Source organism: Salvelinus fontinalis, chromosome 20 (genome assembly GCF_029448725.1).
Source record: "Salvelinus fontinalis isolate EN_2023a chromosome 20, ASM2944872v1, whole genome shotgun sequence".
Lineage (NCBI taxonomy): Eukaryota > Metazoa > Chordata > Actinopteri > Salmoniformes > Salmonidae > Salvelinus > Salvelinus fontinalis.
The window spans coordinates 23431204-23448716 of record NC_074684.1 but is presented as its reverse complement, the minus strand read 5'-3'; the positions used below and the strand labels follow the sequence as shown (position 1 = coordinate 23448716).

Below are 17513 nucleotides of genomic sequence, written 5' to 3'. Positions count from 1 at the left end.
ACATTCACAGTCTATGGAATTATATAAACACACCAGGATACAGTTCGTTGTGCAATTCTTAGGCTGAACAACAGTATCCCTCAGTCACATGAAGATCAAGTTGTGCAACAAAAGTCAAGTGGCCAAAGAGATATAACATCCACTTACAAAGTATAATGGTTGAAAGAGGCTTCAGGAGTTTTTAAGAGAGTAACTTGCCTTCATAACAATAAGGAATAGTATACACTTTTGTCCACCAGTAGTAAATGCCTTTTCCACTGCATTCTGCCAAGAAAGTAATTTGACTATTGCTTATCGTTTATGCCTTGTTTTAACTTGGATTTCCATATGATGACACTAATGCATTTTTAAAGCCAAATTGTGTAGACGCTGGTCTCATTAAAGAGCTATCGGTCTTCAAACCCTGCTTGATCTAAGCCTGATTTGAGGGAGTAGATAGATACATTCTTAAAGGTGACTCGCATGGAGAGGGGTGTGATTGCAGCATGAGTCGGCTGCAATAATGCTGGATTTACGCTGACAGCCCTTTGACTGCCGCAGTGTGAGTCAAATGTGTTGGAGCGCAGTGTTTCCTTTTTTGGACTTTTGACTGGATTACGTTTGAGTCAGTGCCTGTGGCTGTTGCTAGGCGCTCACTCATGCTGCTGGGACTACTGTGGGGCTTCTCTTCTCTCTTCACGGCCCTGAGCCTGGGTCTTCTGCCCCTTATCTTTCACTGCAGGCAGCCCTCTCCATACATTCCTCTCTGGCTCACATGACATTCCCAGTTTGGCTTGGCCTGGTATTGTTTTTGTTGTTTACTTTGTTATTTCTGTGCATGGGGGGGTAGGAGTTCTTGAGGTGAAAGGCTTATGACATGTAGGCCTAGACTGTCACTGTATGTTACAATTAGAAAAGCAGGGACAGCTCATTTACGCATAGCATATAGCATTTTATGAATGCGTAATAAGACAATATAACACTTCTTATGAAGCGTTATAAGCAATGTTTTCCCACGATCAATGTTGACTCCCCCAAAAGCCCTAGGCCATGAAATGAAGAACAATTATGCAACTGTATGATTCTTACTCAGCCCACTGCACATACCGGATATTTCCGAAAGGGGAAATGCATTTAGCTATAGCGGTAAGCCTGTACTGTAAATTTGGTTGTCAACCTGGCCTTTCAGCTCTCAGAGATTGTTTAAGCCAGGGCTCTCCAACCCTGTTCCTGTAGAGCTACCGTCCTGTAGGTTTTCACTCCAACCCTAATCTAGCACACCTAATTATATTAATTAGCTGGTTAATTAGCTGAATTATGTTATTTACAACTGGGGTTGACGTGAAAACTCAACATGTACTGCACTGACACAAATGACTGATGATTGGTTGAAAGAAATTGATAATAAGAAGATTGTGGGAGCTATATTGTTAGATTTCAGTTCAGCCTTTGATACTATTGACCGTAACCTATTGTTGAGAAAACATATGTTTTATGGCTTTTCAACCTCTGCCATATCGTGGATTCAGAGCTATCTATCTAATAGAACTCAGAGGGTTTTCTTTAATGTAAGCTTCTCTAATGTTAAACAAATAGGGTGTGGTGTACCGCAGGGTAGTTTTCTAGGCCCTCTACTTTTTTCTAAATTTACCAATGACTGTACGTGTCAGCAACCACAGTTTATTGAATTACTGAAACTCTTAAGGAGTTGTAGTCCGTTTTGGAATGTATGGCCAGTAATAAACTGGTCCTGAACATCTCTAAAACTAAGAGCATTGTATTTGGTACAAATCATTCCCTAAGCTGTAGACCTCAGCTACATCTGGTAATGAATGGTGTGGCTGTTGAACAAGTTGAGGAGACTAAATTACTTGGTGTTACCTTAGATTGTAAACTGTCATGGTCAAAACATATGGATTCAATGGTTGTAAAGATAGGGAGAGGTCTGTCCGTAATAAAGAGTTGTTCAGCTTGTTTACACAACACTCCACGAAGCTAGTCCTGCAGGCTCTAGTTTTGTCTTATCTTGATTATTGTCCAGCCATGTGGTCAAGTGCTAAGAAAGACCTAGTTAAGCTGCAGCTTGCCCAGAACAGAACGGCACATCTTGCTCTTCATTGTAATTAGTGGATTTGGAAAGTATTCAGACCCCTTGACTTTTTCCAAATTGTGTTATGTTACAGCCTTATTCTAAAATGTATTAAATTGTTTGTTTTTTCCTCATCAAACAACACACAATACCCCATAATGACAAAGCAAAAACTGTTTTGTAGACATTTTAGAAAATGTATAAAGAAATATATATCTGAAATATCACATTTACATAAGTATTCAGACCCTTTACTCCATATATTTTTGAAGCAACTTTGGCAGCGATTACAGCCTCGAGTTTTCTTGGGTATGACGCTACAAGCTTGGCACACCTGTATTTGGGGAGTTTGTTCCATTCTTCTCTGCACATCCTCTCAAGCATTGTCAGGTTGAATTGGGTGCGTTGCTGCACAGCCATTTTCATGTCTCTCCAGAGATGTTCGATCGGGTTCAAGTACGGGCTCTGGCTGGGCCACTCAAAGACATTCAAAGACTTGTACCTAAGCCACTCTTGCATTGTCTTGGCTGTGTGCTTAGGGTCATTGTCCTGTTGGAAGGTGAACCTTCACCCCAGTCTGAGGTCCTGAGCGCTCTGGAGAAGTTTTTTTTATCAAGGATCTCTTTGTACTTTGCTCCGTTCATCTTTCCCTTCTATCCTGACTAGTCTCCCAGTCCCTGCCACTGACAAACATCCCCACAGCATGGTGCAGCCACCACCATGCTTCACCGTAGGGATGGTGCCAGGTTTCCTCCAGATGTGACACTTCAATCTTGGTTTCATCAGACCAGAGAACCTTGTTTCTCATGGTCTGAGAGTCTTTAGGTGCCTTTTGGAAAACTCCAAGCGGGCTGTCATGTCCCTTTTACTGAGGAGTGGCATCAATCTGGCCACTCTAACATAAAGGCCTGATTGTTGGAGTGCTGCAGAGATTGTTGTCCTTCTGGAAGGTTCTCCCATCTCCACAGAGAAGGTCTAGCGCTCTAATAGAGTGACAATCAGGTTCTTGGTCACCTCCCTGACCGAGGCCCTTCTCCCCCGATTGCTCAGTTTGGCCTCTATAAAGAATCTTCCATTTAAGAATGATGGAGGCCACTGTTTTTGGGGACTTACAATGCTGCAGAAATGTTTTGGTACCCTTCCCCAGATCTGTGCCTCGACAATCCTGTCTTGGAGCTCTACAGACAATTCTTCGACCTCATGGCTTGGTTTTTGCTCTGACATGCACTGTCAACTGTGGGATCTTATATAGACAGGTGTGTGCCTTTCCAAACCATGTCCAATCAATTGAAGTTACGACAGGTGGACTCCAATCAAGTTGTAGAAACATCTCAGCAATTACAAATGGAAACAGGATGCACCTGAGCTAAATTTCGAGTCTCATAGCAAAGGGTCTGAATATTTTATAATAAGGCTGTAACGCAACAAAATGTGGAAAAAGTCAAGGGGTCTGAATACTTTCCGAAGTCACTGTAAATACTATGCATGCCAGTCTTTCTTGGCTAAGAGTTAAGGAGATTCTGACTGCATCACTTCTTTTCATAAGAAACAATGTGTTGAAAATTCCAAGTTGTTTGCATAGTCAACTTACACACAGCTCTGACACCCACACACTTATCCCACCAGACATGCCACCCGGGTCTTTTCATAGTCTCAAAAATCCAGAAATAATTCTAGAAAGTGTACAGTATTATAAATAGCCATTATTGCATGGAACTCCCTTCCACCTCATATTGCTGAAATAAACAGCAAACCTGGTTTAAAGAAAACAGACAAAACAACACCTCACGGCACAACGCCGTCTTTTGTATATATTAATATGTAGGCTATGTGTGCCGTTTTTAAATGTATGGAGTTCTGTCCTTGAGCTGTTCTTGTCTATTCATCTTGTGTATGATGTTTAATGTAATGTGTGGAGCCCAGGAAGAGTAGCTGTGGCTTTCACAACTTAATAAAATACCAAAAACCTACAGGAGGGTAGCTCTCCAGGAACAGGGTTGGAGTTAAAACCTACAGGAGGGTAGCTCTCCAGGAACAGGGTTGGAGTTAAAACCTACAGGAGGGTAGCTCTCCAGGAACAGGGTTGGAGTTAAAACCTACAGGAGGGTAGCTCTCCAGGAACAGGGTTGGAGTTAAAACCTACAGTAGGGTAGCTCTCCAGGAACAGGGTTGGAGTTAAAACCTACAGGAGGGTAGCTCTCCAGGAACAGGGTTGGAGTTAAAACCTACAGGAGGGTAGCTCTCCAGGAACAGGGTTGGAGTTAAAACTTACAGGAGGGTAGCTCTCCAGGAACAGGGTTGGAGTTAAAACCTACAGGAGGGTAGCTCTCCAGGAACAGGGTTGGAGTTAAAACCTACAGGAGGGTAGCTCTCCAGGAACAGGGTTGGAGTTAAAACCTACAGGAGGGTAGCTCTCCAGGAACAGGGTTGGAGTTAAAACCTACAGGAGGGTAGCTCTCCAGGAACAGGGTTGGAGTTAAAACCTACAGGAGGGTAGCTCTCCAGGAACAGGGTTGGAGTTAAAACCTACAGGAGGGTAGCTCTCCAGGAACAGGGTTGGAGTTAAAACCTACAGGAGGGTAGCTCTCCAGGAACAGGGTTGGAGTTAAAACCTACAGGAGGGTAGCTCTCCAGGAACAGTGTTGGAGTTAAAACCTACAGGAGTGTAGCTCTCCAGGAACAGGGTTGGAGTTAAAACCTACAGGAGGGTAGCTCTCCAGGAACAGGGTTGGAGTTAAAACCTACAGGAGGGTAGCTCTCCAGGAACAGGGTTGGAGTTAAAACCTACAGGAGGGTAGCTCTCCAGGAACAGGGTTGGAGTTAAAACCTACAGGAGGGTAGCTCTTCAAGGAACAGGGTTGGAGAGCACTGGTCTAAGCCATCACTCTGTCCCCATGTCAGTTTTTTTGTGTTAATGTGTACTATGTATCTTGCAGCCCTGTTGGTTCACCAGAAGGCCCGTATGGACCGGCTGTGGCATGAGCTGGAGCTGAAGAAGAAGAAGCTGGAGAAGCTAAAAGAGGAAGTCAACGAGATGGAGAACGATCTGACCAGGAGACGGCTAGAACGATCCAACTCCCAGTCCCAAATCCCCTCGGTAAGTCACCACAGACACTACTCTCCCAGCTACTGTCACAGGAGGTTGGTGGCACTTTAATTGGTGAGGACGGGCTTGTGGTAATGACTGGAGCGGAATCAGGGGAGTGGTATCAAACACATGGTTTCCAGGTATTTAATGCCATTCCATTTGCTCACTTCCGTCCATTATTATGAGCCATCCTCCCCTCAGCATCCTCCTGTGCGGTATTCATGCGTTTAGTTTGGTCACTTTTGTTTACTACAAATTTAACTGCATATTATCTTCATAGATATCCGACTTGATAAGAAATTACTTCAAATGGGTACGGCATGTTTGAGATATTGCTCAGTCTTAGTAGATCCATGGCAATTTGACATCATAACTCACTCCTAATTCACATAGTGTATTTACTGTATGTTTCTAAGGAATCCATGATTCTTTGGGGCAAAAACGCACACACACACTTCCATGTTTTCACCCAACGTCATGTTTACATTAAGCGTGCAGCTGTGAGTTTGTTGAAATATATCAGAATGCAAAATCAAGTGGTGCTTTGAGTTTTCGGTTTTTGTCAGCTATCACTGTGTCTTAGTCAGGAGAGGAAAAAGGGGACATGGAAGGTCAAGTTAAAAGCCTGGAGTTCAGCTCAGTAGGTCTTGAGTTGTGTATTCTGTGTATTCACTAGGCCAGAGAGATCTGGAGAGAACTCTCCTTCTGCGGTGTTAGCCCACTTGGCTCCCTGCACCTCCATTGACGTAATATAGGCTAGGCTCGTGTTGTGTGTCAGTACTGTACAGCTTGTGCCTTGGCTGTCACGCTCTCTACTCCTCCACTGTGTCTCTTCAGCAGACAGTGCTGCCTGTCTGCCTGCCTGTCTGTAAATGGCGGTTTATATGAACCTGATTCATTCTCTCATCAGATTGAGGAAATGCAGCAGTTGCGATGCAACAACAGGATACTGCAGATCGACATTGACTGCTTAACTAAAGAAATCGATCTCCTTCAAACAAAAGGTAGGAGACTCATTTGGTTTGGTGGGTTTGCTTGTCAGTGTTGTGATGAATGGAACACCAGCTCTCTGTGTGTGGTCTGCATATACATGTGCTTGTACGTCCAGTGTGTTTATGGTGTACTGTGGTGTTTTAACATGCAGTCTTTTGTAATGCAAGGAAGGTTCAGGTTCAGCCTGGTACTCATTTCATGTTTAGTAGTGTTTGTGTATTCTGTAATGGGGAACGTAGTGCGTAGCAGAGAGGGGGACATGACCTGTGGAGTGTACAGTACAGCTGTAGTAGTAGTAGTAGGTCTGCATCTGCCAGGCCTGGTCACATCCCCTCGGCACACACAGTCAAGGTGCTGCCATTGTAATGTTAACTACCAGTTGTTTCCTGAATTACATCCTGCTGCTAGTTGGTAACAAGGGATTTATAGGCCCACTGGCAGCTCTCCACGGTTGACAGGATTAATACACCAGCTAGTACAGTCACACAGGTGAAACACGGAGGAACAAAAGTGGCTCAGAAATGAATATTGCCTCTTACTGAAGCCAACAGACAAATACGTTAGGAGTAAAGTGTTATGGGTTTGTTTTCTAAGTTTATTTGTTTTTATGATATAGGCCTATAACTTAAGGTGTTTGACTGCAGTGTTTTACTTGGGTCGTATGTGTGACTGGTGTATGTATGTTCATATGCTATACTGATGCTCACTATTTCAATTTAGCTTAGGAGGGCTTTGGTGCAGTCTCTGTCCTGTATTGCAATCCCTTGTTTCGGTTTGTTGCAGGACCACACTTTAATCCCAGTGCCATTCATAACTTCTATGACAACATTGGATTCCTAGGTCCTGTCCCACCCAAACCCAAAGGTACTTTATCTGTTGGTAAGTTTAGAAAAGGTTGCATGGTCGCCTCTGGACAACCAGACCCTCTTCTGCATCCACTACCATCTGTCATTTTTTGGTGTTAAACGTTGTTAAAAATTAATATCTATTAGTATTTGGGCTTTAGATCGGTACTTTTGATGGTTTCTAACAGGTATTTATTTATTTCTATCCTGGTTAATTCTCATTACATCATGTATTCTTTCATCCTAACTGTTTTCATGTAATTATCTGTTAGTGTTTTCATTCATACATGCTGTATTTTCACCTCTGCATCTGTCATTTTGTTTCCCTGCCATTCCTCTCCTGAATTTCTTACTTCCTTCCCTTCATCCTGTGCTTGGGACCTGTCAGAGCCAGAGGGCCTGGGGAAAGACAGGAGAACATTTAATGTCACCTCCACCCTAACCATGGAACCCTCCTCTGCCCCTCCTCCCCCTGCTGCTCTCCCTCTGGGTTGGTACCTGTAGCTCTGTCTGTCTTTCCGTCTGTCTGCCTGTCCATCTGTCTGTCACTCTGTCTGTCTGCCTGTCCCTCTGTCTGTCCCTCTGTCTGCCTGTCCCTCTGTCTGTCTGCCTGTCCCTCTGTCTGCCTGTCCCGCTGTTTGCCTGTCCCTCTGTCTGCCTGTCCTTCTGTCTGCCTGTCCGTCTGTCTGTCACTCTGTCTGTCTGCCTGTCCCTCTGTCTGTCCCTCTGTCTGTCTGTCCCTCTGTCTGTCTGTCCCTCTGTCTGCCTGTCCCTCTGTCTGTCTGCCTGTCCCTCTGTCTGCCTGTCCTGCTGTCTGCCTGTACCGCTGTCTGCCTGTCCCTCTGTTTGTCTGCCTGTCCCTCTGTCTGTCTGCCTGTCCCTCTGTCTGTCACTCTGTCTGTCTGCCTGTCCCTCTGTCTGTCCCTCTGTCTGCCTGTCCCTCTGTCTGTCTGCATGTCCCTCTGTCTGCCTGTCCGTCTGTCTGTCACTCTGTCTGTCTGCCTGTCCCTCTGTCTGTCCCTCTGTCTCCCTGTCCCCGCTGTCTGCCTGTCCCTCTGTCTGTCTGCCTGTCCCTCTGTCTGTCTACCTGTCCCTCTGTCTGTCTGCCTGTCCCTCGGTCTGCTGTCTGCCCGTCCTTCTGTCTGCCTGTCCCTCTGCCTGTCTACCTGTCCCTCTGTCTGTCTACCTGTCCCTCTGTCTGTCTACCTGTCCCTCTGTCTGTCTACCTGTCCCTCTGTCTGTCTACCTGTCCCTCTGTCTGTCTACCTGTCCCTCTGTCTGTCTACCTGTCCCTCTGCCTGTCCCTCTGTCTATCCCTCTGGGTTGGTACCTGTATCTCTGTCTGTTTTTCTATCTGTCTTGTCTGTTCTGTCTCTCTCTGTTTTTCTGTCTGTCTTATCTGCCTGTCCCTCTGTCTTTCCTTCTGTCCCTCTGTCTGTCTCTCTGGGTTGGTAGCTGTGTCTGTCTGTCTGTCTGTCTGTCTGTCTGTCTGTCTGTCTGTCTGTCTGTCTGTCCCTCTGGGTTGGTACCCGTAGCTCTGTCTATCCGTCTGTATATCCATGTGTCTGTCCCACTGGTCCAACCTCTCCCTTTCCTCCTTCATACTGGGAAGGCCCTGTGTTCTTCCCATCCACAAAGGTGGTGATCTCTGACATCTTAATAATTATCACCCAATCTCAAAACTTGAGATTGTTCAGCGAAAATATTAGAACTCTCGGTAAATTCTCAGCTCTGGTCCTTTTTAGACAATTGTATTCTGAATTCTCTCCAATCAGGCTTTAGGCCAGGACACTGCACCATCTCGGCTGCTTTTCTAGTCATAAAGGACATACAATTCCTTCAGAAAGTATTCAAACCCCTTCACTTATTCCACATTTTGTTGTGTTACTGCCTGAATTCAAAATTGATTAAATTTGATTATTTTTCTGACCCATCTACACACAATACTCCATGATGACAAAGTAAAACATGTTTTAAGAATATTTTTCACATTTATTTAAAATTAGATACAGAAATATCTAATTTACGTAAGTATTCACACCCCTGAGTCAATACATGTTAGAATAACCTTTGGCTGTGAGTCTTTATGGTTAAGTCTCTAAGAGCTTTACACACCTGGATTGTACAATATTTGCACAATATTATTTTTACAATTCTTCAAGCTCTGTCAAGTTGGTTGTTGATCATTGCTAGAGAGACATTTTCAAGTCTTGCCATAGATTTTCAAGCTGATTTAAGTCAAAACTTTAACTAGGCAACTCAGGAACATTCAATGTCGTCTTGGTAAGCAACTCCAGTGTATATAGGACATTGTGTTTTACGTTATTGTCCTGCTAAAAGGTGAATTTGTCTCCAAGAGTCTGTTGGAAAGCAGACTGAACTCTAGGATTTTGCCTGTGCTCAGCTCTATTTTGTTTATTTTTATCCTAAAAAAACCTCCCTAGTCCTTGCCGTTGACAAGCATATCCATAATATGACGCAACACCACACTGTTTGAAAATATGAAGAGTGATACTCAGTGATGTGTTGTGTTGGATTTGTCCCAAACAAAACACTTTGTATTCAGGACATAAAGTTCATTTCTTCGCCACATTTTTTGCAGTTTTACTTTAGTGCCTTATTGCAGACAGGATGCATGTTTATAGAATATTTGTTATTCTATACAGGCTTCCTTCTTTTCACTCTGTCAATTAGGTTAGTATTGTGAAGTAACTACAATGTTGTTGATCCATCCTCAGTTTTCTCCCATCACAGCCATTCAACTTTATAACTGTTTTAAAGTCACCATTGGCCTCATGATGAAATCCCTGAGTGGTTGTAGTGACTGGGTGTATTGATACTGTCACGGGTTACTAGGAGTGGAAGGTAGGAGTCAGGCACAGAGAGCAGAGGGTTCAATGATTTGTATAATTTAATTCTCCGGAAAAAACGATCACACCAAACACAGGGCGCATACACACTGACCAACCCAGAACACAGGGCAAACGATCCAGAGAACAAGAACACATCCACAATCGACAGAGAACACAAAATAATCCCCCACAAACCTAAGCGGGCCTAACAGGCTTAAATAGACCAAAATCAAGAAACACAAAAGGGAACAGGTGCAACTAATAAGACTAAACTAACAGAAAAGGAAAAAGGGATCGGTGGCGGCTAGTAGACCGGCGACGACGACCGCCGAGCACTGCCCGAACAGGCAGGGGAGCCACCTTCGGTGGGAGTCGTGACAGATACACTGCCCAAAGTGTAATTAACAACTTCACCATGCTCAAAGGGATATTCAATATCTGCTTTTTTTTATTACGAACCATCTACCAATAGGTGCCCTTCTTTGCGAGGCATTCGAAAACCTCCCTGGTCTTTGTGGTTGAATCTGTGTTTGAGACTCAATGCTCGACTGAGGAACCTTACAGATAATTGTATGTGTAGGGTGCAGAGATGAGGCAGTTATTCAAAAATCATGTTAAACACTACTATTGCACACAGACTGAGTCCATGCAACTGATGTGACTTGTTAAGCAAATTTTTACTCCTGAACTTATTTAGGCTTCTCATAACATTTATTTTTAATTAGTTTGTAAACATTTCTAAAAACATAATTCCACATTGATTTTATGGGGCATTGTGTGTAGGCCAGTGACACAAAATCAACATTTAATCCATTTTAAATTCAGGCTGTAACACAACAAAATATGGAAAAAGTCCACTGGTGTGAATACTTTCTGAAGGCACTGCAGTTAACGCACTAGACAGGAAACAGCACGGCGCAGCGCTTTATATTGATCTGTCGAAAGCATTCAATATGGTTAATCATGCACTCCTGCTATGGAGGCGATCTGAAATTGGTCTTGACCATGCAGCTGGTTAAACAACTACCTGCACGACAGAAGTCTATGTATATCTGCTGATGGAGTTCAGTTTAATTAACATAACCAAAGAAGTGCCACAAGGCTCAATACTAGGCCCTTTATTGTTCACTATTTACATTAATACTGTTGGTTTGTCCCTGAATAATAATAACTGGGGCCTACATCTATGCAGATGACACAGCCATACACAGTAATATTCCTGTGCCCCCTCAGTGCAGCAGGCCATTCACAACCTTCAGCTTGGCTTTGATTCAATTCAAGAGTCGCTCACCTATCTTCAATTAGTGATAAATGTTGATAAAAAAAGTTTATGTTTTTCTCCAGGTACAATTGACCCGAAAGACCTGCGTATCTGCACCTTGAAGGGGAGCCCAAATTGAGCAAGTCCCTCATAATAAGTATTTAGCGGTGGATGCTGGTGGGAGAAGATATAGGAAGATGGGCTCATTGTAATGGTTGGAATGGAATGAATGGAACGGTGTAAAGCATGCAGTTTCCATATGTTTGATGTGTTTGATACCGTTCCATTGATTCCATTCCAACCATTACAATGAGCCTGTCCTATAGCTCCTCCCACCAGTCTCCGCTGGTATTTGTTACGGCTGTCCTCGCTGACAGAAGGTGTGGACCAAAACGCAGAGTGGTTAGTGTTCATTCTTTTAATGAAAGTCAACAAAACAATTCAAAATACAAAAACAACCAACGTGACAAAACCGAAACCGTCCTGTGTGGCAACAAAACCTCCACAGGAACAAACACCCACAAAACACAAGTGAAACCCAGGCTGCCTTAGTATGATTCTCAATCAGGGACAACGATAGACACCTGTCTCTGATTGAGAATCATACCAGGCCGAACACCAAAATCCCAACATAGAAATAGAAAACATAGACTGCCCACCCAAAACTCACGCCCTGACCAATAAACACATACAAAACAGGTCAGGAACGTGACATAAAACCCCCCCCCCCCCCCCCCCCCCCCCCCTTAAGGTGCGAACTCCGGGCGCACCAGCACAAAGTCTAGGGGAGGGTCTGGGTGGGCATCTGACCACGGTGGTGGCTCAGGCTCTGGGCGAGGTCCCCACCCCACCATAGTCACTCCCCGCTTCCGTATCCCTCTCCCAATGACCACCCTCCAACTAAACCCACCTAAATGAAGGGGCAGCATCGGGATAAGGGGCAGCACCGGGATAAGGGGCGGCAGCTCCGGGCTGAGGGGCAGCTCCGGGCTGAGGGGCAGCTCCGGGCTGAGGGGCAGCTCCGGGCTGAGGGGCAGCTCCGGGCTGAGGGGCAGCTCCGGGCTGAGGGGCAGCTCCGGGCTGAGGGACTCTGGCAGCTCCGGGCTGAGGGACTCTGGCAGCTCCGGGCTGAGGGACTCTGGCAGCTCCGGGCTGAGGGACTCTGGCAGCTCCGGGCTGAGGGACTCTGGCAGCTCCGGGCTGAGGGACTCTGGCTGGTCCTGGCTGGACGGCTCTGGCTGGTCCTGGCTGGACGGCTCTGGCTGGTCCTGGCTGGACGGCTCTGGCTGGTCCTGGCTGGACGGCTCTGGCTGGTCCTGGCTGGACGGCTCTGGCTGGACGGCTCTGGCTGGTCCTGGCTGGACGGCTCTGGCTGGTCCTGGCTGGACGGCTCTGGCTGGTCCTGGCTGGACGGCTCTGGCTGGACGGCTCTGGCTGGTCCTGGCTGGACGGCTCTGGCTGGTCCTGGCTGGACGGCTCTGGCTGGTCCTGGCTGGACGGCTCTGGCTGGTCCTGGCTGGACGGCTCTGGCTGGTCCTGGCTGGGCGGCTCTGGCTGGTCCTGGCTGGACGGCTCTGAAGGCTCGGAACAGACGGGCAGCGCTGGGCAGGCAGACAGTTCAGACCACGCTGGGCAGGCAGGCAGTTCAGACAGCGCTGAGCAGGCAAGCAGCGCAGGCGACGTTGGGCAGACGGCCGACTCTAACCTGCTGAGGCGCACAGTAGGCCTGGTGCGTGGTGCCGGAACTGGAGGCACTGGGCTGGAGACATGCACCACAGGGAGAGTGCGTGGAGGAGGAACAGGGCTCTGGAAACGCACTGGAAGCCTGGTGCGTGGTGTCGGCACTGATGGTACTGGGCTGGGAAGGTGGCGCCGGATCTACCGGACCGTGAAGGAGGACACGTGCTCTTGAGCACCGAGCCTCCCCAACCTTACCCGGTTGAATGGTCCCCGTAGCCCTGCCAGTGCGGCGAGGTGGAATAGCCCGCACTGGGCTATGCAGGCGAACCGGGGACACCACCTGTAAGGCTGGTGCCATGTACGCCGGCCCGAGGAGACGTACCGGAGGCCAGATATGTTGGGCCGGCTTCATGGCACCCGGCTCGATGCCCAACCTAGCCCTACCAGTGCGGCAAGGTGGAATAGCGCGCACTGGGCTAAGCACGCGTACTGGGGACATCTTGCACTCCACCGCATAACACGGTGTCTGACCAGTACGACGCCCTCTCACTCCACGGTAAGCCCGGGGAGTTGGCTCAGGTATCCAACCCGGCTTCGCCACACTCCCCTTTAGCCCCCCCCCCCCCCCCAGGAAATTTTTGGGTAAGCCTCTCGGGCTTCCGTGCTAGCCGCGTACCCTCATACCTTCGGTTCCTCTCTCCGGTTGCCTCTGCTCTCCTCGCTGCCTCCAGCTGTTCCCATGGGAGGCGATCCTTTCCAGCCAGGATCTCCTCCCATGTGTAGCAACCCTTGCCGTTCAAAACGTCTTCCCATGTCCATTCCTCTGTCTGTCTCTGCTGCTGTCGCTGCCCTTCTCCACTCCGCTTGGTCCTCTTGTGGTGAGTGTTTCTGTTACGGCTGTCCTCGCTGACAGAAGGTGTGGACCAAAACACAGAGTGGTTAGTGTTCATTCTTTTAATGAAAGTCAACAAAACAATTCAAAAAACAACCAACGTGACAAAACCGAAACCGTCCTGTGTGGCAACAAAACCTCCACAGGAACAAACACCCACAAAACACAAGTGAAACCCAGGCTGCCTTAGTATGATTCTCAATCAGGGACAACGATAGACACCTGTCTCTGATTGAGAATCATACCAGGCCGAACACCAAAATCCCAACATAGAAATAGAAAACATAGACTGCCCACCCAAAACTCACGCCCTGACCTATAAACACATACAAAACAAGAGAAAACAGGTCAGGAACGTGACAGTATTTAGGTATTTGGGTTGAGGATAAGCTATCCTTTAAAACACACATTTAAAAACTGACAAAGAAGCTGAGACTTAAGATCGGTTTCCTTAGAAATAAATCTTGCCTTACTTTTGAAAACGAGAGGAAGATCAAGCATCCCTCCTAGTACTGACTATGATGATATAATCTACATGCACCCAGCAGCCTCTGTTTTAAAACCTTTAGATGCAGTCTATCACTGGAGGCAATTTTTATACACATCATTGCCTTTTATATAGTTATGTTGGCTGTGAGTCTCTGACTACCAGAAGGGCCCAACATTGATTATTATTTGTATATAAGCAGTTCTCCAGAATATCCCATACTACCTCACCTCACTTCTAAATTGGAAATCCAGCCAACATCAGACTCGCTCTCAAGACTGGCTGGTTCTAGAAGTTTTGCAGATCTCCATAGAGTCCGGGAAGATTGCTTTTAGTAATTGTGCCCCTATAGCATGGAATGACCGGCAGGCCACTTTGATGCTTGACTCGCTGGTCTCGAATTGTCAGTTCGGCACTTTGACGAGGAATGTGCTGAAGGAGAACTGCACTTGTTTTGATTGATGTGTAATTGTACATTTTTACTGTTGTATTGAGATGGATGATGTTGGTTTATTGTTCCCAGGGCCCTTGTAAATGAGACTCTGGCCTCAATGGGTTTCCCCTGGTTAATAAAGTTCAAATACTAAATGTTAATCAAAGCCACCCTGCACACCTTTTTCTAACAATCTTACAACAGATGACCTTCAGACAGAATTTTGCCATTTCACACAAAGAAAGCACCATTGACATTTGTTGATGAGAGGTTTGCATGTTGTTGCTTTTTTAACATTTGATAGGATTCTCCTAGCACTCTGATACTTCCTTAGCAATAAGCGTTTTCTTGTGCAATACACATCCTGGAGAGTGAAAGAACCAGAGTGATTCACCAACTACCAACAACTGCCAATTCAACCCATCAGTGGTGCAAGTACAAAATTTCCTATTTTATTGCAGAAACCAAAACAGCGCTGTATATGGTGATAGCTAGATACACCCCTAATATTCAAGGGTATAATTTGAAGGAACAACCCTTGACAGTCTGACCCCATTTTGATTGATGTTCTACAGCTGACTGTGTGTCTGTGTGTTTATCTCTGGAGTCTGTTGGGTGACTAACTCCTCTCCGTCTACCGCTCTCTTTCCTTCCCTCCCTCCATCCAGAGTCGAGCAGTAGGAGCGTTAAGACTGTAGCAGACCAGGAGGAAGACGAGGGGACGCAGTGGAGCTGCACGGCCTGCACCTTCCTCAACCACCCCGCCCTCAACCGCTGTGAACAGTGCGAGTTCCCACGGCACTTCTGAGCCACAAAGACGCCAACAATACCAACAGCCCGCTTCACTTTTTAATGCGAATCAAAGAAACTACATTAGAAAAGACTGTTTTTTTCTTTCTTTTTCTAGTGGTAAGAAAATGAATGGACAGGGGTTTGTAGTTTTTTCCATTTTGGGACTGTTTCTTTCCCCCCTCCTCCAAGGTTTGTAGAATGCTATCCATTGAAGGCTTGACTGGATAGTGTTTACAGGTTGTGTTACTTTACTAAGCCAGCAGAGTTGGATGATACCTCACCTTGGAGTCTCTGCATGCGTGGGTTCACCCCCCTCTCCCTCCTCCTACTCAACGCTCGGCAGGCGACTTTACCCCTGGGGATGCCTCGCTGCTTCCATATACAGTATTAACAAGTTGTCCTGCAGTGTGTTGGCACACACAAACACGTAAGCCAACATGGGTGCCAACGTGCATTTGCTGATTATTTTTTTCTTCTGTGATGGCCTAATCAGGAATGGGAACTTTGGTCAGCCGTCACCTCACACCTGAAGGGAAAACTAACAGACTACTTGTTGACAATTTGTTTGGTTGCTGTTTCTAGAGGATGACAGGGGGAAACTTACTGCCACCAAAACTTTTCTCTCGTCTTCTGTAATGTCCCTTATCAATCTGCGTCTCTTCAATCGAGAGTAAAAAGAACGGAAACTCAATTGCATGCTTTATGTGTACAGTACATGGAGGGAGGAAATACCTTTATGCTTTTTACTGTACATCATTTTTGAATGTGCCTTAAATGCCTTCTTTCTCACTATGAATCACTTGTATTTCCTGTAAGTATAGCTTTATAGACTTGATTTACTTTGTTTTGTCTTGTTTTGTTTCCATTTTCTTTCAAACCAATAAGCACGGTGTCCCTTTTAAGCTTTTTACTTGATTTCTGTGAGAATTGAAGCATTGTGGAAAAAAGAGGAGCAGTTGAATGAAAACTATGCAGTCATGAAGCTTCTTCCGCTCAGTCTGTCGTTCATCGCTTGTGTATATGCTGAATTTCCTGTGTACGATCTGCAGATGCAGCAAAGTCAAAAGAAAGATGGAGGAGTTTTTTTTAGGATGCAAGAGCTCTTGGACAGGTGAAAAAAGCTCATAATCAGAATGATAAACTGCCATCTTATCTGACAACTGGAATGTAGGTTTAATATTTGGGGACTTTTACACCTCAGTGCCAAGAGACGCATGAATTTTACAGTTCATCCTAAAACTTGCATCAGAATAGAAGCTTTCGAGGGCGGATGAAAGAAAGACTTTGGTAATTGTATTAAGGTGTTAAGGCCCATGTACAGCTTGGTGGAAGGCGACTGTTTCCTGAGGGCTTTCAGAATCAAAATATTTTGCTATGCAGTATAAATTGGGTAAGTGTTCCAAATGAATATGTTTTTAAGTATTCCTCTTTTAAATCAGCAGATATTTATGTAGGTATGTGCTTTAGCGTATCTCCCCCTGGCCAGAAGTTTAGAATATCTCCTCTAATAAAAAACAATAAGGACAGTGCCATTGTTATATTTCCAATAAAGTGAGACAAAATAGTGTCTGTCCTCATTGTATAATCATGTTTTTATTTGGTTTAATTTGTCCTGTGAGCTGTTTTTTCATGAGGATAGTTTAAAAGTTTACCATTGTAATGATTTTACCTTAATTGTGGAATAGGTTATTATTGTTTGTTTTTCACGTTGTGAAATGCTGCCACACATTACTGCCTTAGAATGGCATTTGTATTGATAATCTATGCAGTCACAAATTAAGATGTCTTTTTTTTTTTACCAAAGCTTAGTATTGTCAAAAACTGATTAGGTAGAAGCCAAATTCTTAGTTGTCTCTTAAGCACTTATAAAAAAAAAAAAATCTGTAAAAACCCCAAAGAAACAAATTGTTCAGCTTTATCTGCAGCTCGGTGTGAAGTCGGTTAAATGTTTTATTCATAAAAAAAATACTAATTTGGATAACTAAAGTGTTTTTTTGATTTTAGCTGGGAAAACTGTCTTTGTAACAGATAAGTTATTTGTAAAAAATAAATAAAAATCTATTCTGAAATTCTGGATTTCTTACTAGATATTCCACATTTTGATTCCATTCCATTGGTTGTT

At 45.2% G+C, this 17513-nt stretch overlaps 1 protein-coding gene across 4 annotated transcripts in view; it reads left to right on the top strand.

The window, feature by feature from the left end:
* Positions 1-17460, top strand: part of LOC129817543 (TGF-beta-activated kinase 1 and MAP3K7-binding protein 2-like) — an 80672-nt gene extending 63212 nt beyond the window's left edge. For 2 of the 4 annotated variants that reach the window (XM_055872917.1, XM_055872916.1), the window contains exons 4-7: positions 5005-5165; positions 6067-6160; positions 6933-7028; positions 15268-17460. In XM_055872917.1, coding sequence (XP_055728892.1) covers positions 5005-5165; positions 6067-6160; positions 6933-7028; positions 15268-15407 — 491 coding nt within the window. In that variant the 3' untranslated portion in view covers positions 15408-17460. Of the gene's footprint in view, positions 1-5004; positions 5166-6066; positions 6161-6932; positions 7029-7382; positions 7485-15267 lie in introns of all 4 variants that reach the window. The other 2 variants (XM_055872919.1, XM_055872918.1) reach the window with 2 other exon arrangements.
* Positions 17461-17513: the final 53 nt, after the last annotated feature.